Source organism: Anarrhichthys ocellatus, unplaced genomic scaffold (genome assembly GCF_004355925.1).
Source record: "Anarrhichthys ocellatus isolate YVR2014 unplaced genomic scaffold, GSC_Weel_1.0 scaffold12, whole genome shotgun sequence".
NCBI classification, from domain to species: Eukaryota; Metazoa; Chordata; class Actinopteri; order Perciformes; family Anarhichadidae; genus Anarrhichthys; species Anarrhichthys ocellatus.
Genome location: NW_022280042.1, coordinates 4664863 through 4689113, shown reverse-complemented (window position 1 = coordinate 4689113; position 24251 = coordinate 4664863). Strand labels below are relative to the sequence as shown.

At 41.0% G+C, this 24251-nt stretch overlaps 2 protein-coding genes and 1 non-coding gene across 10 annotated transcripts in view; 2 read left to right on the top strand and 1 right to left on the bottom strand.

Moving 5' to 3' along the window:
* Positions 1-8067: 8067 nt before the first annotated feature.
* LOC116386187 (glycerol kinase-like) lies at positions 8068-24186 on the top strand. 6 transcript variants are annotated; one of them, XM_031852218.1, is made up of 24 exons: positions 8068-8508; positions 8922-9167; positions 9729-9802; positions 9900-10006; positions 10090-10167; positions 10289-10368; positions 10461-10598; positions 10699-10808; positions 10911-10977; positions 11164-11181; positions 12028-12063; positions 12175-12242; positions 12323-12365; positions 12449-12529; positions 12614-12692; positions 12973-13069; positions 13156-13240; positions 13354-13474; positions 13607-13918; positions 14018-14104; positions 14271-15608; positions 16447-16884; positions 17768-18212; positions 23321-24186. In XM_031852218.1, exons 1-21 carry the CDS (start codon positions 8506-8508, stop codon positions 14279-14281), a joined length of 1941 nt encoding a protein of 646 aa, XP_031708078.1. In that variant the 5' UTR covers positions 8068-8505; the 3' UTR covers positions 14282-15608; positions 16447-16884; positions 17768-18212; positions 23321-24186. The 6 variants fall into 6 exon arrangements, with proteins under 6 accessions (XP_031708078.1, XP_031708079.1, XP_031708077.1 ...); XM_031852219.1 differs by lacking the exon at positions 23321-24186 and adding an exon at positions 19002-19717; XM_031852222.1 differs by lacking the exon at positions 23321-24186 and having other exon boundaries at positions 8421-8508; positions 13607-13750; positions 13832-13918; positions 17768-18898.
* On the top strand, positions 8585-8656 carry trnae-uuc (transfer RNA glutamic acid (anticodon UUC)). The gene has a single exon. It is a non-coding gene; the product is annotated as a tRNA-Glu (tRNA).
* Positions 20057-24251, bottom strand: part of hecw2b (HECT, C2 and WW domain containing E3 ubiquitin protein ligase 2b) — a 36834-nt gene continuing 32639 nt past the window's right edge. For all 3 annotated transcript variants that reach the window (XM_031852213.1, XM_031852214.1, XM_031852215.1), the window contains exons 27-30: positions 24065-24179; positions 23561-23646; positions 23282-23394; positions 20057-22936 (exon numbers count right to left, since the gene is read on the bottom strand). In XM_031852213.1, coding sequence (XP_031708073.1) covers positions 22825-22936; positions 23282-23394; positions 23561-23646; positions 24065-24179 — 426 coding nt within the window. In that variant the 3' untranslated portion in view covers positions 20057-22824. The remainder of the gene's footprint in view (positions 22937-23281; positions 23395-23560; positions 23647-24064; positions 24180-24251) is intronic.

Genomic DNA, 24251 nt, shown 5'->3' with positions numbered 1-24251 from the left:
CACACACACACACAACCACACACACATCTTCAGAGGGTATCAAAGATTAGACATCAATCATTCTCCCCTCTTGAGGTCTTGAAGAACGAGCACCTCATATGAAAGGTCAGCGCACGCCTGCAGAGCTACGACAAAATCAATATGCAATGATGAAGGTGATGATGAGGATGAATTATAGAAGGAATGATGGTGACGAAAACAAAGAGGGAGAGGATGTTGAGGGTAAATAGAAGGAGAAGAAGAACAGAGCTGCTGATTGTCCTATTGTCTTCAAAGATATAATTTATATTTAACTTCACCTTTTAGTCATTAATCATGTCAAACTTTGTTTCCAAGGGACACTAAAAAGTGATGCACGTGGCTGGGACGTGCTTGTTGTGGCCGTGGTTTGTGGCTCATGAAGTATTTTGAAGTCTGCTTACCGTCATTGTGATCGCATGATTCAGATTCTACAGTACAAGAACAAACAAATCAATCATCAAACAAAGTGCTGCGTGTCCCGGACGCGTGTAACACTTTTGAATGTCCTCGGATACAATTTCCTTTGTATTGTGAACTTCTTTGCAGCTCATTTCTGTATTTGCAGCGCTTTTTGTGTCGTCAAGTTGGTGAAGATGTTTCTTCATTTGCTTGTGTTTTCTCTCTCTATAAAGAGAGGAGGAGGAGGAGAGGAGAATTAACTGTGTATTTCATTACTTTGACACTGTTAGTTCATTGAGTGATGACAGGTTCAATCTGTGCAAACCTTCACAAGTTGTTGAAGTACGTGACATTTTTGTACGTTAAGTTGGTTTAGCGGAGGATTAATTTTCTTTCTTGTGGATGAAGCAAAAGAAAAGCTTTGTAAAGTGTGGCGTTCATATTTGCCAGTACCAGTTTAAAACAGGTACCAGATCAGGTCTTAAAAATGCTCAGCCCAGCTTTGGGTCTCAGTTTTGTGCCGTTGCAGGACTAATCTTACCGCACACACATTACAAATATTACATATTTTCCTCCTTTATCCTCAAGGCCACCATAACTTTTCAAATTTTCAGATACAAGAATGACAGAGCGGTTTCTCTTCTGCTGGGCTGAACTTCAGTGCAGTTCTGTTGTGCTGAACTTTGCTTGGCCTGGAGAGCTGGGTAACCGATTGAGATAGGAGCAGGGGAGCTTATCTCTGAGTGCTTGGTGTTTGGATACGTATGATGTCAGACCAGTTCTCAGAATGCTTTCTAGGCTGCGTGTACAGATAAGCTTTGGGATCTGGAGAAGGTAGAGACATATGCAGGTAGCAAACAAGACACAATTGAAATTGGAGCAAGAGAAAGGGCCCGTTTCTCTTGTTTGTTCAAGTGTGTGCCTGTGAGTGTGCGTCTGATGTTCTTCTACGCCGAGCCTACTTTAGCTCGCAGTACTCCCTGAGCAGTGACCGGAGCAGTAAGCCCCCGTCCAGGCACTTGGAAACTGGAACGAGGCGAGGAGAAAGAAGGGATGGATGGGAAAGAAAGAGAACGATGCGATGGGGGAGAAAAAGGATGGAGCGCAAAGAAAGGGAGGACAGGAGAAGAGCGGAGGCAGAGACAGACAGACAGAGCAGCAGCACATGGAACGGAACAAAACAGAAAGAACTGACGAACGAATGGAACCGAACGAAAGGAGGAGAAGTGTTGGATTGAGGGATGAGAGGGAAGGCGAGGCCACCTCTTCTTCTCCCTCTCCTCCTCTCGTCCCTCCTCTTCCCCCCGTGAGAATGGCGCCTGCATGTGTGTATTTTCTTCCTCGTCAGATCTGCCGCGCTTTCATTCGCACACAAAGACGGGACGTAGACGTACCTGGCATAGGGGGACGTGAAGGAGCTGGCAGAGGTGTGTGTGTGTGTGTGTGTGTGTGTGTGTGTGTGTGTGTGTGTGGGTGAAAGAAACAGATAAAGAGACACTGCCTCACCTGCCTGGCAGACAAGGGGGCCTGTGAGAGGATGGCCTGTCTGTCTGAGATGTCCCACTTAACACTGACACACACTTAACCCGCTCAACACCAGCATGCTCCTCTTTCTCTTGCTCCCAGCACTTACATTCATATTCACACTAAATCAGCTTGACTATATTTCATGCAACGGTGGTTGTATGTCTGACATGAGGTGTAACTTTTGGTTTCTATATAGGTTTGCTTTTGCCCCATGTTGATAACAGGATCGTTTTCTTTTTCTTTCTGAATTAAAAAATGTTGATGTCCTTGTGATTGGAATAATGTGTATGTACGGTAGCATAAGACCAGGGATTTTTTTGTATTTATTTATACATATTTGATCGGCCAGGTGAACGTAAACAAACAGGTAGTTTGCATTTGTTGATGTTTCTGCCGCATGCTCATTACAACAATGGGCATGCATGCATTGAGGAGGTGACATCATTGTTTCCATTTTTGAAAAAATCTACACTTTAGATTTAAAAAAATCAACGTTTAATTAACCTAAAACTCTGTGTGTTGACAAAAGGCCAAAACGTTTTTGAAAATGCGTATAGACAGGGCCTCTGTCTGTTTTTAAATCCTGTGAGCACCTCAAACTAAATTCAATGAATCTCTACAGTAACTCATGAGGTGAAGGCAGAAATATTAGAAATAGATATTTAGAAATACAGACAAATAAAACCAAAATCCTGCAGGGTTGGATACCACTATAATACGATCTTTTCTTCAAATTGGGTGAATCAACTGATGCATGTTGAGTATAATTGCTGTCATATTTTAATTAGAAAAGACTCACAAGAGATTGCAGCACTTAACAATCCCAGTTGGCCGTTTTCCGTGTTCTCTAAGAATGTGGTATAAAAACACCAAAGAGGTAATTGATCCTTTTCACTGGATGAGATTAATTGTTTGTCATACAATTTATGTGCAGATAATTCCCCGTCCTATTTTATTGAGTTTAGCTGAGAAAAAACAATTGGCTAAAAAGTCAAATTACTGCCCAGCAGCTGCAGCACAATGAGTTTTGACGCCGGAATGAAAATGTGTCCACGCTAAAGACATTGGAGGGGTCTGCAATGCGACACAAACAAACGATAAACAAGGAAGCAAACAAATTGAGCATACATGAACACACACACACACACACACAGAGCAACCCGCTATGCTGCAATTAGCTTGTTTTAAAGGAAACAAATAACAGTAATTTCAACAGAACAGCATCCATAACAATTCACCCCTGGAGGGTGTCAGCTATTTGAGCACACAGGATACACTCATACATAGGGATGCTCACGAGCACAAACTCACACAGACACACACACACACACATTCACACACACAGTCGGCTGAGTGCAAGCAGTCGTATTCAAATAGACACACGAGGATGCACATACATGCTAATACACACACACACACACACACACACACAGCTCCAGAGCAGCAGAAAGGGTCAGCTCAGTGTCTGAGTTATTATGCTACTTTGTTCTGCCTCAGTGGGAAGGCTGCACCCCGCGCACACACACACACAAAGAATTATCAACACTCAAGGTGCAAATATAAAAGGGTTGGTTTGTTAATGGATTGAAAGAGATGAATAAAAGATTGGGTTGGAAAAAAAAAAGATGGTAGGATGAATGCCGTCTGGTCGCTGTTTCTTTGCGCGTGTGCAGAAGTTTGGCGAGGGGAACCAGGCCTCTGTCTCCCCCTCTTTACATGACCTCTCCGTCCATCTATCCGTCCCTTCCTTTCTGTCTGGGTGTACAACAATGGCGTGAAACATCTGCGGCTACCAGGTAATTATGGCTGAGCCAGAAGCCAGCGGGCAGTGGCACGTCGACGAGCTCCGGCACCCGGCAATTAGCCCGTCCGTCTCTCCCCCGATGACCAGCATATCGCTCTGAAGAGACAGAGGAGAGTGTGTGTGTGTGTGTGTGTGTGTGTGTGGGGGGGGGGGGTGGTAAAGACAGATAAGTGGCCTCAGAGGGACAATCACACCACCAAAACTGTCCATCTGAACAAGTCTTTTGGCGATAATTTCATGCATTTTCATCTATATTTTGCTACTTTTCAGCCTGTATTTGGTTTATGGATGAATGTGAACACCTGGAATTTCTCTGGTGCTCAAAAGCAATAGAGAAGAAGAGTGCCATGTACAGGAACTCCCATTCATTCCCTATCAACTGTTTTGTACTCTGTTCAGTCTTTGTACTAGATACCAGCATCTTTGTGACTGATGAAAGTGTAGTTTGGGGATTTGGGATAAAACATTCATATTCGACAAGTCAGACGCAAATGTCCGTCTGGTTTTGTTTGATTGTGTCATCTGAATTTGCTCTCGTATCAGATTTCACTCCCAGCATAAAAAGCAGTAATAAATAAAGTTGTGACTATAGGGAGGACCGGGAATGAAGCCAGGCAGTCACATTGAAGCTCACTAGTTTACCAATTCAAATCCCAGTTTATTCACTGTTTCACAAACTTTTCCATGGGGGCAGCTTCCCTCGCCTTCTCACATTTACCGTCCACTGTGTCTTCATTACGGGTGTTTGATTGGTATACATGTTTGATTGGTTGGATGTTTGCATGAGTGTTTGTGCGCACACGCATTTACATGTGTCAGTGTGTGTGTGTCGGCGTGAGCTCTCCACTGTCTGTGCAATTGTTTGCTTATGCATGGGCACCCGAGAGCGTATGTGTGTTTCTGACTGCGGGTGCATTTTATGATGTGTACTTTTTTTCTCTTCCTGGTCCAGGAGTCCCCGTCAGGACCCCTAGGCGTCCCTGTGCCCGCCTGCCAAAAACGTCTGCATCTCCTGGACCCCCTCGAGGCAGGGGACAGCCAAATGTCACTTGGACCATCTACAGAGTGGTGAGTGGAGGACAGGAAGAGGCGAAAGGGAGAGAGAGGGAGGGAAAGGAGGAGACAGGGGATTGAATGCGAGGGGGCCAAAAGTTAAAGAAGAGATACGAGGATACGTAGAGCGGCGAGATGACAGGTGGATGGGAGGAAAGTGAATCCCTTTAAATGATGTTCAGTTCTTACTTAAAGTTTGATTTGCTTCCTCTCAGGCAGCCAGCGGCTTTGGCAGGCTGCTGCAAATATAGAATGAAAATGCTGAGACTTTTGTTGCTCAAGGGAGCTCGAGCATCTACAGAGAGATGGGATTTAGTGGAACATGCTGGAAATCAAGGTTGATTTCTAGGAGTTAACTCTTCCTTGGACTAAATGTGCAAACAAAGAACATTTAACATGTTTTTGTCAGGGTCACATGAAAATAAAGGTGACTAAATGGGATGTATCACCTGTCTAAAGCTAGTTTAAAATCTCTGAAATGAATTGGAACGCTGGTTACCTTTAAATGTAAAGAGAACTAAAAACTGCAGGGCATAATGTCACTTTATCTCCGTCAACGGTAACATATTATATCCTGTGTGCTTTTCTATCATACAGTAGTAACGCAAGTACGATTTTCACACAGATTGTTTCGTGGTGAAGATGCTTTTCAGCGTCCGTTCTAATTTGTTTGCTGTATAAGGTAATTAAATGTTAAATGCAGTGCAACACACGTAAAACCACTCATCTAAATTACTTTCAGTGATGTTTCTATTGAAGTCAGTCAAGCGTACAAAACCCAATGCAGCTTTTTTTCTGCTTCTGTTGCCCACCTCCCCATCCATCTCTGCCAGTCCCACTCTGTGCATGTGAATGTGTCCCTTGCTCCTTGTCCTTGCATGGGGGACAAATGGTGGATGAGACACATGAACATGTATTCACATAATAGACTGAGAATGATTAACTGTGGTCCTTCTTCATAGGAAACACTCACTTGAATTTATGAGAGGAAGGAATATGAGGGGATGAAAACATGTATTATTCTGGGTCACAGCTCCTGAGATGAAAACACACACACACCTGTAACGTTCTGCTTACCCCTGATTCCCAATAGAGCTGCCCCCTGAGAGTCCTGTCACATGGGGGGGTATAGAGTATCGAACAGAGAGGTACGTGGAACACGCACATGAATGGATACAATAGAGCGGCCTTCAAGCTTTTATTCTCCAATTGATACAACGTGAACATTTCTGTTAAGCTTTATGGGTCAAGTCCACACAGAGAGAGACTCAAAAAATGATAAACAAGATGACATTGTTCATTACAGACAAAAACAGAAGGTCTAAATGTGTTCATCTGTAACATTTTATCCTGGTTCACCTCACTCAGCCACTGTCACACGCCAGACAAGTACACATTCAATAGAATCATCACATGCAGGCAGATAATCTCAACTGCTTACATTTTGATGCTTTTTGTTTAATTTATTCAAATAACATTTGTTCCCAGATTATAATGTTGTCAGCGGCGAAAGCAGGTTTGTTAAAATGCTGCAAGAATGCTGCATTAGAGAGACAGGTAACTTAGAATAAGCAGTAAGACGAGGTATGTAATTAAACGGGTTGTCATTCATTTACAATCCAATGCATAATTCAAGCAGCCGTGCACACGAGAAAGGAATGAACTGGCTGTAACTAGTAGCTCGCTCTCCAAACAGCACCTACACGGCAATTACAGATGAGAGATAGGTGTGTGTAGGTACATCCACTAAGTTAATGGACGCGGCAGTCTAAATGTGTTCATCTGTCACATTTTATCCTGGTTCACCTCACTCAGCCACTGTCACACGCCACACAAGTACACACTCAAGCACACACGCGAGCTCGCAAAGCAGGAAAGGGCAGAAGGGACGAGACACAGCAGCACAGAGACGAGGGAGAGACAGAAGATGACCTGCACCGGAGTCCATTTTGCACAGCAGGTAGTTTCCCCCAAAACTCTGGAACTTCAGGGGATTTTTGCACTTCCATTTTGTCCACCTTTTATATTGTTCAAGTACAAGTAAATTAAAAAGTCTGTCAAAGAGCATCACAATTAGGCTGTGCCCTCAATAACAGCGATAATTGCACTTTATATTTCATATAAATTTTTTATCCTTCCTTCTAATTGAACTTGTCTTCACAGGTGTTATTCTGTAAGACAGTTCCAACAATGAGGCTCCAAACTTTTACTGTTGCATTATTTCCTGCGCTATGTGAATCCTGTTCAAGAGGACAGATTGGTCTCCGTACTGTAGGATAAGACCACTGGTATGTGGTCACAGAATGTGGCCAGTGACTTTTGAATTTGTATAATACTGTAATTGGATTTTTTTAGGGGAACTTTTTTTTCCTGACCCCTGAAATTATTACTGATCAAGCATTTATCTGATGCTTCCTACTGCTTTGTGGTGACTTGTAAAGGCCATCTTGGGAATACCATACATAAGCAATGCAATTGCAAATTCTGAACATGAAATAAACAGTTTCCCTTTGGTGTCAGCAAAAGTGCATAAAATCAGCTATTTGTGCAGCTATTCAACACTGTGACTGGAATAGCATCACCTACAGACCTCAAAACACACTTTAATCCTTATTCAGTGCAACATATTTGGTGTACACTAATAAAGGCTTGAATGGTGTTCTGGAACTCAATTAATCAACGTTTTGAATATGTTTTACGGTTAATTAAAATGTGCAAAGTCTTGTCAGCATGTTTATCAGCTATTAATACTTCATTCATTAAGACGAGAGAGCGGGGGATCATTATTGGATGTTCACTTGTCTCCCCCTTGTGGATATTTACTGTCACTACATCTCAGCCACACTTCAGTTTAAAAGGAAATATATTCTGCCATTCCGAAGATTTTGGACAACATATCTACAAACTGAGTCGGTTGTCTCCATCAAACCAGGATTTAAAGACATTGTTTGATGGTGTGAGCCTTTTAGCACATAATCCATGTAGACGGTTTGTTGTAGCCAGTTTATGTCTGTCCCACCAAAATCCCCATGAGTGTATGAAAACCTTTATAATAACATTAAATTAGGAAATTAATAATGAATGACTAAAGAAAATGATATGAAAAAAAATACAGCATAAAAATGTGTCTTGTGAAAATGTGAGAAAGAGGAGTACAGAGTTTACAGGCTTGCAGGCTAAAAATATACTTATTTATATTATTTGAATGTAAATATTAATGTACGCTTGTGTATAGAGGTTTTTATTTTCCTAATAAAATATTGAATAATGTATTTGTGTCATGGTAAATCCCTAAATAACGCAATAGCTTTATAAATGAGTAATACATATTAACAAATGATCAATACTTTAAACTGCTTTGGGATAAACCAATTGCATATTCTTATCAGTATTAAAACTGAGCTATAGTACGTTAAAAGCTGAACATATCTTCTAAAAATAATGATATTACTGACGCCAAATATAAAGAACAAAAGATAGAATACAATGCAGGTACATGTACATTTCCACATGAATATATATTTACAAAAACACATGAATAAATCCGATTGAGTTCTGTAAACTACAAGTAGCCTACAGATCGGATCTAACAGGAAATAACTATCTGTGACTTCCTGTTTATTCTTTGCAGGCAACTATTGCAGATTTTTGTCAACGCCCCTGCTGCTGCCGCCTGCGCAGTTCATCTCGAACGACAACGCATGGTAAATTATACATTTATATATCATAATTGGTGCGTAGATTTATTTAGTAAATGTTATATTTCTTAGATGCGTACCGTCCCATATGGTCTAGCGGTTAGGATTCCTGGTTTTCACCCAGGCGGCCCGGGTTCGACTCCCGGTATGGGAATCTCTCTTTTCTTCTTGGGAGCAAATTATTATTTTTATCGTTAAAATTACATTTATGAATACATTTTTCTTGCCAACATCATTATCAAATATATTATACGAAATTATTTGTATTCTTTCTTGGATTTATAAAGAAACCAAACCCCAAATTTTATTCTTTAAAGATAATCTGCAATATACTTGTCAGAATGTTTTGGAGTAAGAAAAACTTAAAAAAGAAATGTTTCATTTGTTTCAATATTTTGTTGTTTTTCACTGTCGCACAGACTGGTTCGCGTCATCATTGTGCGCAAGGACGAATAGTGCGTAGGAACTCCGCGACGGACCACGCCCCCCCTAGTCTCTCCTTTCGCTTGAGCCGCTTTGTCGATGTTGATAATCGGTTTTCTAATCCAGTGGTGAAGCTCTTCGTGTTGCCCATGAACGGCGCCATGGCCGCATCCTCTCACCGGATAACGTTAGGACCGTTGGTTGCAGCCATCGACCAGGGCACGAGCTCCACGCGGTTTCTGGTAATGTGTGGCTCACTGACGGTGTCCTTGGCTGTATTTGCCTGCTTCTGTTGTCATAAGTGAGCGTGTGGTTTTTGCCCTCTGGTTGTAGAGACAAATGGTGTAATTTGACCATACATAATACCGTTTAAAACATGTATCTTGCCATTAAAATGTGGCTAAACTAGTTTATTTAACCATTATTGATACATTTTAGTCCATGGCAAGAATAGCAAAACACAAGTGTATTCAGTTCTCATTAGAGTTGAGTAAATTAAATGCTACTTGACGCATGCTGAGATATTTTTGGTTGTGCCAATTGAAGACATGTGCCAAAAGCCTACAAAACTGCAGAAATGACTACTTTGTTTTAATATAATTGTACTGTTAGCGTGTTTAATTATTGAAGGTTTGTGTTTCATGTTCTGGTGGCGTGAGTCATAAAATGACAACTGGTGTAATCTAACTATTCAGAATGGAGTTAGAGCTACTGCATGTTCAGCTTTCCCTGCATGACTGAAGAATAAAGTGTTATTGGCTGAAGCTAACATCTTTTCCTTCTGCCATTTCTCTCCTTTGAAGGTGTTTAATTCAAAAACAGCAGAGCTCCTCAGCCATCATCAGGTGGAAATCAAACAGAGCTTCCCCAAAGAAGGGTTCGTGAAAAGCTCCGATACAACTCCTGAAAGATGCTTACATAACTTAGAAATGTGTAGATCTGATTTACTGGGTTTTTTGCCCTTTTATTTTCAGATGGGTGGAGGAAGACCCCAAAGAAATTCTGCAGTCGGTGTACGAGTGCATGGAGCGGACGTGTGAAAAGCTCACCCAGCTCAACATAGACATCTCGAACATTAAAGGTATTCACTCACACGTTTTCATTTCTTTCAAAGATGCATTAACGACCTGAAATCTTAGGAAATTGTTGCTTGAATCTGTCCAGCTATTGGAGTGACCAACCAAAGAGAGACCACGGTTGTTTGGGACAAAGAGACGGGGGAGCCCCTCTACAATGCCATTGGTAAAGTTGTGATGTTGTGTTTCCTTCATTTCCATTCATCCTGGCACAGATGTGACATTCTTTACTAATGTAAGCGGTCTGGATGTGGACACAAACAGCAGATTGATTGATTTTTGTTCAGTTTGGCTCGACCTGCGGACTCAATCGACAGTTGAACGTCTAATCAACAAAACTCCAGGAAAGAATAAGAACCACTTGAAGGTGAGTCACGCTCTGCTCTCTCTTGTTCATTCATCGTAATGCGTCATTCTTAATTCAAGCACCTTGCTGAGTTGTTTATTGTCGTCCCGCAGCATAAGACGGGGCTCCCGATCAGCACCTACTTCAGCGCAGTGAAGCTCCGCTGGCTGATGGACAACGTGGACGAGGTCCACGAGGCCGTCGTGTCTCACCGCGCCATGTTCGGCACCGTGGACTCCTGGCTCATTTGGGTAAGTAACGGTTGTGTAGGTGTCATGATGGTGACAACCCGGAGCTGACAGGTGTAGAAACTGACTCTTTGTGTGTATTTTGTAATTGGCGGTCACACAGTGTTTAACCGGGGGCAAGTCAGGCGGAGTCCACTGCACAGATGTGACCAACGCCAGCAGAACCATGTTGTTTAACATCCACACTTTGGACTGGGACCCAGAACTCTGCACGTACGGCATCCGTCTGTCATTTGCCTTTTCATTCATAAATAGAAATAGTCTGGAAAGCAGAATTGGCTCAATCATTGTGACGCTGCTGCTCTTTCCCATCAGGTATTTTGGTATTCCCATGGAGATCTTGCCCCGAGTGAGGAGTTCTTCAGAAATCTACGGTCTCATGGTAAGCATGCATGCATATGAAGTCAACTCTACTCACAATCTTCCTACAATGAGTCTATCATATTAATTGTGTTATCCTAATATTGTCATTGCTGTGTCTAGTGTGACTCTCGTGCATGAGGGTGGACTGATAAATTATTTTAGGCTTTTATCTTGTGTGCCATTGTCTCCCCTCTCTCACTGGTAGAAAATTTGTTCTAGCCGGGTAAGTAATACTCGCCATCATATCATTTTCCTCATCATGCACAGCAACCTGTCCTGCTTTTCTGAGGCCAAGGCGGACATGCCGTCACTCAGTGCATTTCCAAGATTCATGTGAAGGCTTATGCCTCAGTAGCTGAGCTGTATTTTGAGCACCAGTGGCGCTCATTATGTGAACGGAGCCTCCATGCAAAACGCTGATTCATGGTGGAGCATTTAGCTGCTCAAGAGCCGGATATTTCACACAAGAGTTGGTGCAAACCCAAAACAGTTTAACCAAACAGACCGCAGGGACACGGCTTGATCACAGGCATTAGTGTGTAAAAAAACATTCTTTGTTCAGTGATTTTGGACCCAGCAACACACGAGTGCGTACATGTTGGAAATGTACTGGAGGCGCCCCGTCCCTCATTGCTTCTGTGGTGGCATGTCACTCGGCTGGTTGTCATTGACGGGCCCTCCTCCTCTGCAACGTCCCGAAATCTCTTCACTCTTTTGCACAGTTTTTATTGAATCAACCTTTCTCTTTAAACATCTATAACTTAAACAGAGATTGCCTCACGTGTAGGAGTGAAGACATTTTAGAGGTTCACACATTTTAGAGGTTCACACTCGCCGCTAGAAGGTAGAATTAGAGTCTGTATATTTGTGTTATTTGGCCTCATGTTGTCAAAGTATCTCATAGTGATTCAAATGATTGGTGACTGACTTCTGTTTAATTATTGCTATTGATTTGATATTTTAGCTACAAATGTGCATGTTTTAATCGTTACATTTTTAACTGATTTCTGAATCAAAATGCTCTTTTAATGGGACTCTTATTAAACAAGTTCATCTTTTCTTTTGGCAGAAATCTGGAGTTCTCTCCGGTATCCCTATTTCAGGGGTAAGTTCACCTCTAGTTTTACTTTCCAGTGTTTTTTCTCCATCTAATCTCTGAAGTATTTGAGGCATTCAATGGCGCCACCTGATGGATTTATGTGTGAATTCAACACAGTGTCTTGGGGATCAGTCTGCGGCACTGGTTGGACAGATGTGTTTTCAGGAAGGGCAGGCTAAAAACACGTAGGTGGCTCTGTGTGTTTTCATTCTCTTCAGATGTGTCGGTTCTAGTATCAGTAGTTTGATGTATTTTGTGTTTTCAGGTATGGCACTGGCTGCTTTCTCCTGCGAAACACAGGAGCCAAGGTACAATACTACAGATTTTCATTTTAACGGTGACATCGGAGCACATTCTGCACACAGTGGCATTGTTCTTCTGTCGTTCGCAGCCTGTAATGTCTGACCACGGCCTTCTGACCACTGTGGCCTACAAACTTGGTCGAGACAAACCTGCCTGCTACGCACTCGAGGTACAGTATCTTAAATGCACTAATATTCCTTTCATTAAGTTCCGTATAATCTCAAAAGATGTTCTTTCGGGTGCTTCTTGCCAGGGCTCTGTGGCCATTTGTGGAGCCGTGGTTCGTTGGCTGCAGGACAATCTGGGGATCATCGGATCATCTGAAGAGCTCGGTATGTGCCGGTCTTTAAAGAAGAATCACACGTGACATCTTCAGGAGTGTTGTGTCATTTAATCTGTATCAAAGATATACAAGGACAGTACAAGAAAATGATTCCAGACTCTTTTATCCCCAAGTGTGCCTGGATATGAAATAGTTCTGACGTTGCTTCACTGATTACTTGAGTCTTTATATTTAAGGAAACACGGGTCTGTTTATGTGTTGTGATTTACTTTTGGTGAACCCTTTTCTCCTTCATTCCAATTCCTTTTTCTGTTTCTTTCCCGTTGCAGAGAAGCTGGCTGCATCAGTCGGTACATCCTACGGCTGTTATTTTGTTCCTGCTTTTTCAGGTCTTTATGCTCCGTACTGGGAGCCCAGTGCTCGAGGGTAAGTCGAAGATCTACTCCGCAGCGCAGCTAAGAATGAAATCATCGTCTGAAGTTATTCACGCAGCCGTCCTCTCTTATTCACAGGATCATTTGTGGGTTAACTCAGTTCACCAATAAGAGTCACGTCGCATTTGCTGCTCTGGAAGCTGTGTGTTTCCAGACCAGAGAGGTGAGCTGCTTCTCTAATTGGTCATCAGAGAAAGGTACTGCAGCACATGATGCACAAGCTACATTTTTGTAAACTAATATAATACTAATTGTGATATTTGTGTTTGAATGCAGATACTGGACGCTATGAACCAGGACAGCGGCATCCCGCTGACTCAGCTCCAGGTGGACGGAGGAATGACGTCCAACAGGCTGCTGATGCAGCTGCAGGCAGACATCCTCTGCATCCCCGTTGGTAAGTTGTCCATTCATGTCTTATCATGTTTGTTGCTGTATTCAGTGCGTCAAAACAGATGAGTGTGATGCCAAAGGGAAGCTGTGGGTACATAATAAATAAACTTGCAGTGATTAAACTGATTGTTTGCAGTGAAGCCGTCCATGCCTGAGACCACAGCTCTCGGTGCAGCGATGGCAGCAGGAGCAGCAGAGGGGGTGAGTGTGTGGAGCCTGAGCCCAGAGGACCTGAGTGAAGTCACCTCCGAGAAGTTCGAGCCTCAGATCAACCCCGAAGGTACGGTGAGCCGCCGCTGTCTGGCAAAGTCATCAGTAGCCGCCACTTTGAAAAGTAAAAGGTCTGTCTGTGTGTTCTCAGAGAGCGAGTTTCGGTACGCTCGGTGGAAGAAGGCGGTTCAGAAATCCATGAACTGGGAGACGACGGAGCCCGTCTGTAATGGAAACGGTAGGAAGTTTAGCGCTCACTGCCGAGCCAAATTCATTTTTTCATGGTGTGTTTGTTTTGTTGTTTAATTGCTCTTCTCTGTGTTTAAATGACCAAAAGGTGAGACGAGTATCTTCAGCAGCATCCCCCTGGGCCTCTACATCATGGGCAGCATGTTGATGTTAGTCGGTGCCAAATACCTCGCAGGTCAGTGTCTACTGGATGGAGCATAAAGAATAAACATTAAAAAGTTTTTACTTATTACGGTTTGATGAGAAATAACAAAGCAAATGCATGCAAGTTAATTGTCATTGATTTCTTTGTATTGCGTTTATTAAATGAACAAAATGTTCCTGGTCTCTGTCGACATCAGGCCGCGACTGAACTCGTGAAGGTGTTGAAGCAAAGAGGGAAGTGAAACAAACGCTCTTCATGTTGGACCACCACTTCACTCTTTACCCAATACCAGGACGACTTTGAATTAATGGGACGTTTCCTCTATTTTCTTGTTTTGATTGTGTTTTTCTGTGCAGCGGCATTGGTACATTAGAGATTCATTCTAGCAGGAGTTTGCATGCAGTATTTCTGAGTTATTTATGTTGAAACTCTACCAGTGGTAGTTCATGTTTTTGTAACTTGTCCAATCTGCGTTCCGTGTTGTTCCAAACCCTCCACTATGAGGCACAGAGCACTTTATGTTTTTGTCTTGTGGGAGCTGTGTACTAACAGAGTTTAATATATATTTTTTCTAACAGTTGAGATTAAGACAGAAATTTTGAGTTCGTTGTGAAATGAAAACAAAGAAGAGTTGATGAACTGACGAGGTTTTTTCTTTTTCTTTGGAGAGAGTGACGCTCTTGTTCCTATAGTCATGTTCTTAAACTGTAACAATATGTATATTCTGTTCACACAGACAATATGAAGACATATAGATGCCTGTGAACATTAAACATTCTCCCAAAGTTAGAATCTAACTACTAAGATCATTATGGGACAAAAAGTGAAGCAGCTGTTTCGTGATTTATTTTGTAGACCAAATGTTCATCTAATCTCTTGTTTATTTGCAACTCTTACAGTTCAAATCTCCAGTTTTTGTCTTTATATGATCATCAAAGTGGTGATATATTTTTCTGGTCAAAAGTTGATGTGATTATTTTTTAATAATCTGGGGAAACTGCACGTTTTAGAAGCTGCCTAGCTACTCGTTATCGACCTTAAATGCTCCAAAAAGTTCAATTCCTGCGCCATGCAAAATGTTTTTTGCATCCTCAAAGAGAACTCTCAACAAGATTTATTGCACTTAAATGTTCTGCATGTTTGACTGATTAAACTTTTTAAATTAACACTTAATTCAAAGGGAGATTTATGAAACCAGAGAAACCCAAAATGAGATGATACGAGATGATATATGTTTTAAAATGATAAAACACATGCCAAAATTACAAGTCTGCATACACAGAGGGATGTGAAATTGAGTTGTTTAGATGGTGGTTCAGAGTGTGGAGTTCATCTCTCAGCTGGTCCAATAGCGACAGCTTGTGGCCTCTTCCAGCATCGAGAGTGTCTGAGGAAGTGAAAGTAAAAACGGAGCAGGAAACGTACAGACGTGCATGCATGAACGAGGCTGTTCGGTTTGGACCTGCGGACACAGAGAGAAACCCAGTCCACCTCACCGAGCGATGAGAGGCTCCCACTGGGCCACACTGGAGAGGTAACTGCTCATGGACTGTTGTTGTAGAGCGCTGTTCTAGTGAGGAAGAAGAAGAACTGTGTTTTTAAAGGGAGATCAAGACCACAGAGGCCTACTCTTTTGTTGCTACGTGGGATTGTCCAAAGACTCATCATTTTAGACTCATGATTAGAATGTTTATAAGTATGTCCATTTCCTTATTTTAGTAGCTGATGTAAAGCTCTTTATTTCAGATTTAGAACTGTTTGAGTTCACTAACATCCCAGTACTTCCTCAAAGTGTCTCAGTATTCTTCTCTGTGCAGTTTAAAAGATGCAAAAAGTGATTAGTACAAACTGTTAAGTTTTCTTTTAAAGGTTGTAAGATGTGCACGTTCTCCAATCTCAAATTAGGGAGAAGGCTTAGAAGCTAAATTGTCAGGGCTGAAAGAGAATCAGTGAGAACAAATTACTTAATATTTCTGGGTCGAGAAATACCAATTATATATATATATTAAATATTAAAAAATCTGTATTTTTATTACATATCAGTCAGGCACAGATTTCTTTAAGCATGTTTCAGTTAAAGGCACAACATTGAGGAAATGAGGCAGTTTCCTGTTCTGCAGACGATATAAATGTAGTGTGCAGATAGATCTGTAAATATGAGACGGATTGGTTTGGTTCCCCACCCTCTTATCTTGGGAAGCACAATCTTCAGAAAGACATGTTGGAATTGATAAACTTTTAAATGTTGCTTCAGCTGCATGATGTTTAGACAAGTTACTCTGAAAGATTTGAGAGACATAATAGTTCATACATCACAGTCAGAATCATTGTTGTAATTAACTGTTTATGTAAGCTTTTATTTTGTTCTCCAGATCATTGAAGTTGGATCTGTGTGCAGAACACCCAGAAGTAAGGACACATGGCTTGTACAACACAGTCTGCCTCAGATTACGTCAAAAATGCCAGAGTGTATCTCGTGGAAGAATTAAAGAATCTCTCAGTGATTCTGGAGAACTTGAATCAGAAACATGTTTTGAGTAATGAGGAGGTTTGCGTAATAGAGGCAGAGCACAATGACTACGATAAACGCAGAAAAATACTGGACTCGGTCATAAGAAAGGGAGAAGCAGCCTGCTACGAGTTCCTCTGGATTGTTGACGGGACGAGAAATAGGAACTATGGGAGGACAACCCTTCTCCCGAAGAAAACGACTGCAGCTTCTCCTGAGACCAAGAAGTTTGACCTGCACTACTGGATCAGCTGCTTTTCCTTCAACGAAGACTCACAAACAGACGCAAGCTACTTAAAAGGTATGTGAAAGCCCAGTTCTAACTGATAGTGTGTAACATCTTTATTATTTAGCTTTATGGGGCTGATGTGATGTAACTTTGGTATTGCTCAACCTATTCACCCATGTTTCTGTGACTAATGGGAACTATAGTGTTTTAAACTGGTTTAGTATTGAGGGAGAACGCTGCAGACGTCAGCTGCTGAACAGGCTGTAATGTGATCACACCGTCAATGTGCTTCAATGCTTCCTTTCTTATCTCCTTTAGCTTAGGATTCAGAAAAAAGAAGAGGAGCTGGACACATAAAAAATATGAAGCGTCAAAATGAATGCCAAAAAAAGTCCTCCCTTTCTCTTGTACATTTTGCACATTTACGACTTACGAAATGAAAGGAGAGAATGAAAACAAGCAATATGCCTTTCGTGCATTATTTTCATACAGTCATATACTATTCATGTAGACAACTATTGTTCCACTTTATTGTCATTTATCTATTTTAAACGCGTAACAAATAGGTAAGAAACAAAACAAGAATAACAAATACAATGGACAGTAACTATAGCTGTCAAACATTTTCTGTGCAAATTTGAGATACTTAAACTTTATTTGAGTATTTCTATTTTCTGATACTTTATACTTTATACTACTCGGAGGTGAATATTGTGTTTTTTAATTCACTACACATATCTGACATATCAGGGTACCCCCAGAGTTCTCTGATACTGGACCAACTAAAACATATTGTCCCCGTTAGTCACTTGGACACAAAAACATGGGAAAATATGCTCCAGGTAGAAAAATACCGAAGTTACCCTTTAATGGGTGTGTGCAAATACTGTGCTGTAGTATTATATATATATATATATATAGTATATTTATTTACTCACTATTGTTTTTATTTTAGGCCCAAGGCCGTGCCACAGATATCAGGAAAAGTTGAAGTCAAAAGCACGGAAAATATCAAATCAGTTTTGGACGGCAAACAAAAATCAGTTTGAAGGAAACAATAAGCCCGATCTGTCGTACACGCCACTTGTGTTAGACACACAAAACATTTCTTCTCCAGTTAAAGTCAAGAACTTAAAGAGCAAGAAAGGCAAGAAGACTTTTGACTTTTATCAGCATGTCGAGACTAAAGGGTTTTCAGCTGTCATTCCAAAACTGAGGCCATTTTTCCAGTCAGCTCCTTCAGTCTGGTCCATAGACCTCTCAGAGAGAAAGACCTCCATCCTCCTGGAAGTGCTGAAACTCCAACCAGAGAAGTAACAAGTGAAGCTGAGAGGCTGCTCACATGAAGAGAGTGAAGTGAGGAGTTTCCTGCAGTGTCTGCCTTTTATCTCACAGCTCAGGTAAGGTCATTTTACTTTACATGATTTGATAAAACATGATTTTTTATTATAGATTAAACAACTCAACAGTTATTAAACTAAAGTGGATCATATTTACTTCTCCACGACCAGCTACAGTACTAAAACGCTTCAGTCAGATGTTTGGTGTTGTGATTCAGAATGCATTCTTCACTCAGAAGTAGATCTCCATTCAATAAATAACGGTGTCAGTATAATCATGCTCTTACTCCAGTGCACCTCGTGTCAAACCACTCACTCATGCTTCTAGTCGTCTGACGTTCAACATGAAACGTCACCGTCAGTAAAGATAACTTGTCTGAATGAAGGTCTCTGTCTGACCAAACCAGTAAAGCAGAGCAAAGAGTTTAACATAAATAAAAACACATCACACACAAATGAAAATACCTGCAGGTAACACTGCTGTTGGCTTTATTTTATTTACATCTCAGCAGATTAAAAATAAACCCTTAAAACATAAGAAAATATTTTGTTATTATATAACATGAGTGTGTTATAAATTATAACAATCCACCTTATTCTATAAACCTAAAAAGGGAAACGTACATACGCTAAAATTAAAGGGCACGGGCGCATCTGAGTTGGTGGTAAACAGACACTACATCTGACTGCATAACATGGTTGAACACACAGAAACACGCTGAAAGGCTCTCTCTATTATTCACTATATATATATATACATATGTATATACATGTGTATATGTGTATATATACATATGTGTATATATGTATACATATGTCAAGACAACTTCTTTCTCACTTAAACTTCAGCTGGTCATCATCCATTTTCCCATAACCCCCTGCTTACATTTCTCCGAAACTTCAGTGGGGACAACACCCCCACCACCGCCACACCGGCAGAGCACTAGACACTTGGCAACGTGCAGGATTCAAACCTACAACAGTCCGTGGTAGACGATCGGAGGGTTTGCCCAAGAATACCACTACTACGCCACCAGCCCCTTTCGCATTTGGAATTCTTTTTGGAACGTATTTGACTCCGCGATGGCCTGTCAAACCTCAAAAGCGGTCACCCCACAATCTCTCGGGTTCTAGCCCGTCTGCCATCCGACCCGACTCACTTACACTGTGTCCTGGCGTATTTGACTCTGCGATTGCCTGTCAAACCTCAAAACTGGTACCTCATAAGGATCGAACCCACAATCTCTCAGGCTGCGGCCCGTCTGCCATCAGCCTGAGCTATTCGACGCCACACTTAAATTGAATTGAGTGTTCCAGAGCAGCTTGTTATCACGAGGCGGAACTGTGAGAAACCCTGATATGATTCTGTTTGTTACCAGATGTGTCTACTCTATGCTGTCCAGTGAATAAACGGTTGGTTGGAGCCAAAGGGATATCAAGTGTGCCTGAATTAAAACACAACGCAAAAGAGAGAGTACTCAACTGCTACATACAGACACCATTTCAACTTTAAAATGTTGAACTATTACTGTATGATTCAGCTTTTTGGGTAACACTTTATAATAACCACACGCTATGAAACAGTTAAGTATGAGTAAACACTTCATCATTTATAAAGCATTGTTCCTACATTAACACTCATTAGTATGCAATTCATAACAGTTATAAATGTTTTATTCTTGATTAATAAGCTCGTCTATTATGTGTTTCGTGATTGTGTTTTCATACTTTATAATGGATGGATTCCCCATTTGTAAATGAAGTATTATATATATATTAAAAACCAATTATTAAGGAGTTGTAGATGATTAATAACGTAATTTATAAAGTGTTAGTAAATGATTAAGAAGTTATTTAGATGTACATTTTTCATGCATTTATATATATAATGATTTAGATATGCACTAATGGTTGGGGACTATGTTAATATGCTTTATAAACAAGTATTAATACTGAAATTCATGATTAATTCAGGTAGTCATTAGTTAAGTATGTTGTGTGACTCTCAGGAGCAAAGTATTCTTTAGAATAGACAATAGAACATGACAGTATGTTTTATGTTCTAACAAAAGACGAGACAAAAATATAAATTTAATTTGATCTTGCTTTGTTTTACTCAAATAGAGTGAAGTGACATGGAAAGAAGAAGAGAAAGCTTGCATAGAGCAACAACATTTTATATTAGGAGCAGAGTGCTGAACAAACATTCATATTCAAAAGTGAGGTGGACTGTACAGAAAGAGTGGTTGTTTGGATGTGAGGCAGCCAGTTCAGGCTCAAAACTTTGGTACATTCTGGTGAGACTGACAAAGGGCAGTGCATTCAGTGATGGAAATAATACATTTTCATTACCAAAATGGAATTATTTGATCCCAATTGAATTAAACTGAATTTGCACATGAAATAATATTTTGTAATATTTTGTGTACATTCATTAAAAGTGTAAACAAGAAAAACAGTAGGTCCTTGACTTAATCAAAATCAGTTTTCATATCTCAGGGTCATTTTCTGTGAGTACATAATAAATTAACTTAAAATAGCATCTTAAAATCTAATTGCCTTATTGTGTTTCTCACACCAGCAGCTGTAGTGGGGCTTGGAGATTTAGTTTTTGGTTCTGATATGGGGGTGCGTGGCAGGATCTAAAGGGAGGCACAGTGGGGGTGGACAGCTGATCCGTCCAAACTGAACCAAGTAAGAAATACGGAGACAATCCGTAACTGATAACGCCCAATAATCAGAGCCAGTCCATTATTGTTACGTTGGCTTAAAAAGATACATTGCAGGCTGCAACTGAGCTGATACGTTCATCCCTTCATTTTAGCCATGCTAGTGATGTGGATGAAGGGAGAGCAATGTCTGTTGGTCAACCACTTTAGTTCAGCCTGAAATATCTCAATAACTATTGGAAACTACATTTACTCAAGTACTATTTTAGGTATTTGTACTTGAACTTGAGTATTTTAATGTTCTGTTACTTTATACTTCAGATATTGTACTTTTTACATCACTGCATGTAAACTTAAGTTACTGTATATTTTGCGTGTTTACAAAGTATACCAAATATCCATCCATCCATTATCTGTAACTGTTTATCCTGTTAAGAGAGGTCGCTGGGGGACTGGAGCCAATCAATACCAACTGTAATTAACTCCAGCAGTAGTCGAAGTAGTGAAGACTAAAATTAGATAAAATGATCCCCCCCACCCTTACTGCAACATTACAATGATTTACATATGCACGAATCACAAATTGTAATCCAATTGCTAAATTTCATGCATGTAACAGCTATGTGTGTAACTGGGATTCAAATGAAATATGGCCGATTGCACAGCAGCGGTAAAGGTAGAATTATTGTCAGATTAGGCAGCATTAACTGGCTGGGATACATTTGGTTCTCCCTGATAAGGGGCCTACCAGATCCGATGATCATGGATTCATCTTCAGTCATTTTCATGCATTGACATTCGAAAACGTCCCTGCGATAGAAACATGCGGCCCCTTTTAGAGGCCTCGTATGCAACAACAGTCACTTTGCAATAAAATAAACAATCGCCTCTCAGACCGCCACTGCCACCACCCTCCCATGCCACCCAGACAGACTTATTACCTCCCCAATGTTCTCGATCCGCCACTGGTAGATGACACTTCATTTAGATTGCCTATTAGGATGTACATTCTTCTTTCAATCTGCGCCTCTTGAGTGTAGACTACTTTTAACAAACTTTGAAAAATGGACCTGGATCAAAGAGAAACAATCAAGTACAATCCAAATAAATGGATATGATTATAAAAGTGCGTGTTTCTTTCTTACCATCAAAACAATTACTCATTAAGTGATGGCCAAATATTTGTTTTGCCAGTTGATCCAAATCTGGTACAAAATCACTTCCCACACAATCTACATGATAAAGTTGGTTACATTCAAATCACAACATGTCACTGCCACATCGTTAGAAAATCACTTTTTCTTGGAGATGAAAATACTGTAAAATACCAAAGCTTCTGTCTGGAGACCAAAATTTGCTGTAGAAGTTCAGGGGAAAATTCCAAAAACCTTACCAAATGTTATATCAGGCAGTCCTCGAAGGGCTTTGAGAATTAATTGCGTGAGTGGTTATTACTACAGGCCAGAAAGAGACACTGTACTGCAAGGAACACAGTTCTGGACAGGCCGTATATCTGAGGTCCGCTGAGTCCACTGAGCTTTTACAGTGGAGGCAGTAGTTGCTTCTTCTTTGATGTGTACTCCTGTTAACTCCTGTTATCAAAGAGAAAGTGAAAAAAAACTCATCCCGGTCACAGATTGGTCAAATCCCAACAGTCAATATTTCTGGTCCCAAAGGCGGTGTGGCTCTTCATTCGTCACATCACAGGGTGTGTTACTAAGCAGGTGGGAAATGTGTGCAGGTGCAAGAAAAAAACAAGTGTTTACCTCTGTACATGGGACATTTCAAAAGGTCAGAGTGCAGCTTCAAAAGTCTTATCAGCCTCCGTTATAAATGATAGCCCATTATAAATTAAGCACAAACCAGAAATTGGACTTTAAATCCAGCTTTTTGAACCTTTGTGATGGACAACCATCACAAAGGCTACCTCTCTTCTTATGATGACTACTCGTCATTGAGGTGACTGAGGCAAGCTGAAATTTGTGCCGGTGGTCAGACGAGAATCATTCCAGCCCAAAGGTGCTGGTCTCCTCCACGGCTGTCAGCATCTTCTCATACAGCATTGAGAAGGATGGGTAAGGTGGCAGGTCCAGCCGATTGAAACAGGTATGGGCTCTGGAGAGAGATCACAGGGATATCACGTTATACAAATATAACTCCGACCAGCACTGTTTAATCAGCACAAGAACTTAAGTGGAAAAACAACAATTCCAATAAATAGCCCACCACAACCTCCTTAACGTAACAGTATATAAAAAACTGACTGTTACCTTCTTTCTACTTTTGTTCTCAAGTAATTATTTTGATGATTACTTTCACTGCCTTTTGCATAACTGTTTCTTCGACTCTCTAGCCGAATTTAATTATTTTCAAATAAATTGGGACTCCAAAATCACAGTAAAAATGACGAAGGCATGAAATCATGACCAAATTCAAAGCCTTAATGAGCTTCGTGTTCACCTGGGCAATGCGCTGACCTTCCCCCACTTCTCCACACAGAACCTGCGGGGTCCGTTGCTGCCTCGCAGAGCAGCAAAGCCCTCGTAAGGAATACTGGATGTCCCGGTCACAAACTGAAGGTAGGTGCAGCGGGACAGAGAAGGAAAACAAGATGAAGGCTTAAGATGGAGGGAGCAAATATCGCTGTTACACCTCGCCTCAAAAGTTTAGTAAATAACAATCCTGTTTCTCCATCACACACACACACACACACACACACACACACACACACACACGCACCTGCAGAAGCCGTAGTCTCTGCTCATTGTTGAACCTCTCCACTGCTGCCCAGAACCACCGGATTACGATGTGGTTGTCGTGGTAACCTACAAATAACACATCATGTCATGTAACTATGGCGATGGAAATTTTGAGATTCTCTTTTTTACTTGAATGTTTTTCATTGACAATGTTTTTTATTGTGAGATTTAAGACTTTCATTGCCAATGTCTCTGTGATGGTTGCGCTTATGACAATAAATAACGTATTACTTTATCATTAGGGGAAAAAAATCAAATAGAATACAGACTGGGTCTATTACTTGGTGGGTTTTCAGAAGTTGTGGGTCATAGCAGAACCTGAGGGTGCTGGCTGAACATAATTTCATGGGAATAGTTGTGGACATTAGAAAAATATTATCTTCTTCCTCATTATTTTAATGATTTTAACAAAATAATAAATAACAAAATAGGACATAAAGGTTTGAAGTGAACTTCGGCCTATTCTCCATCTGTTCTTCCGTACCTCCTCTGTACTCGGTGTTGTTCCTCCAGTCTGACAAGTCAATTTCAGCTGTGCCAGCGATCACCAGCTCCAGTTCCCTTGCGTCAAAGACTGATACTAGCCTGGCATCCACCACCTAGAAAACACACCGCGCGCGCGCGCACACACACACACACACACACACACACACACACACACACACACACAC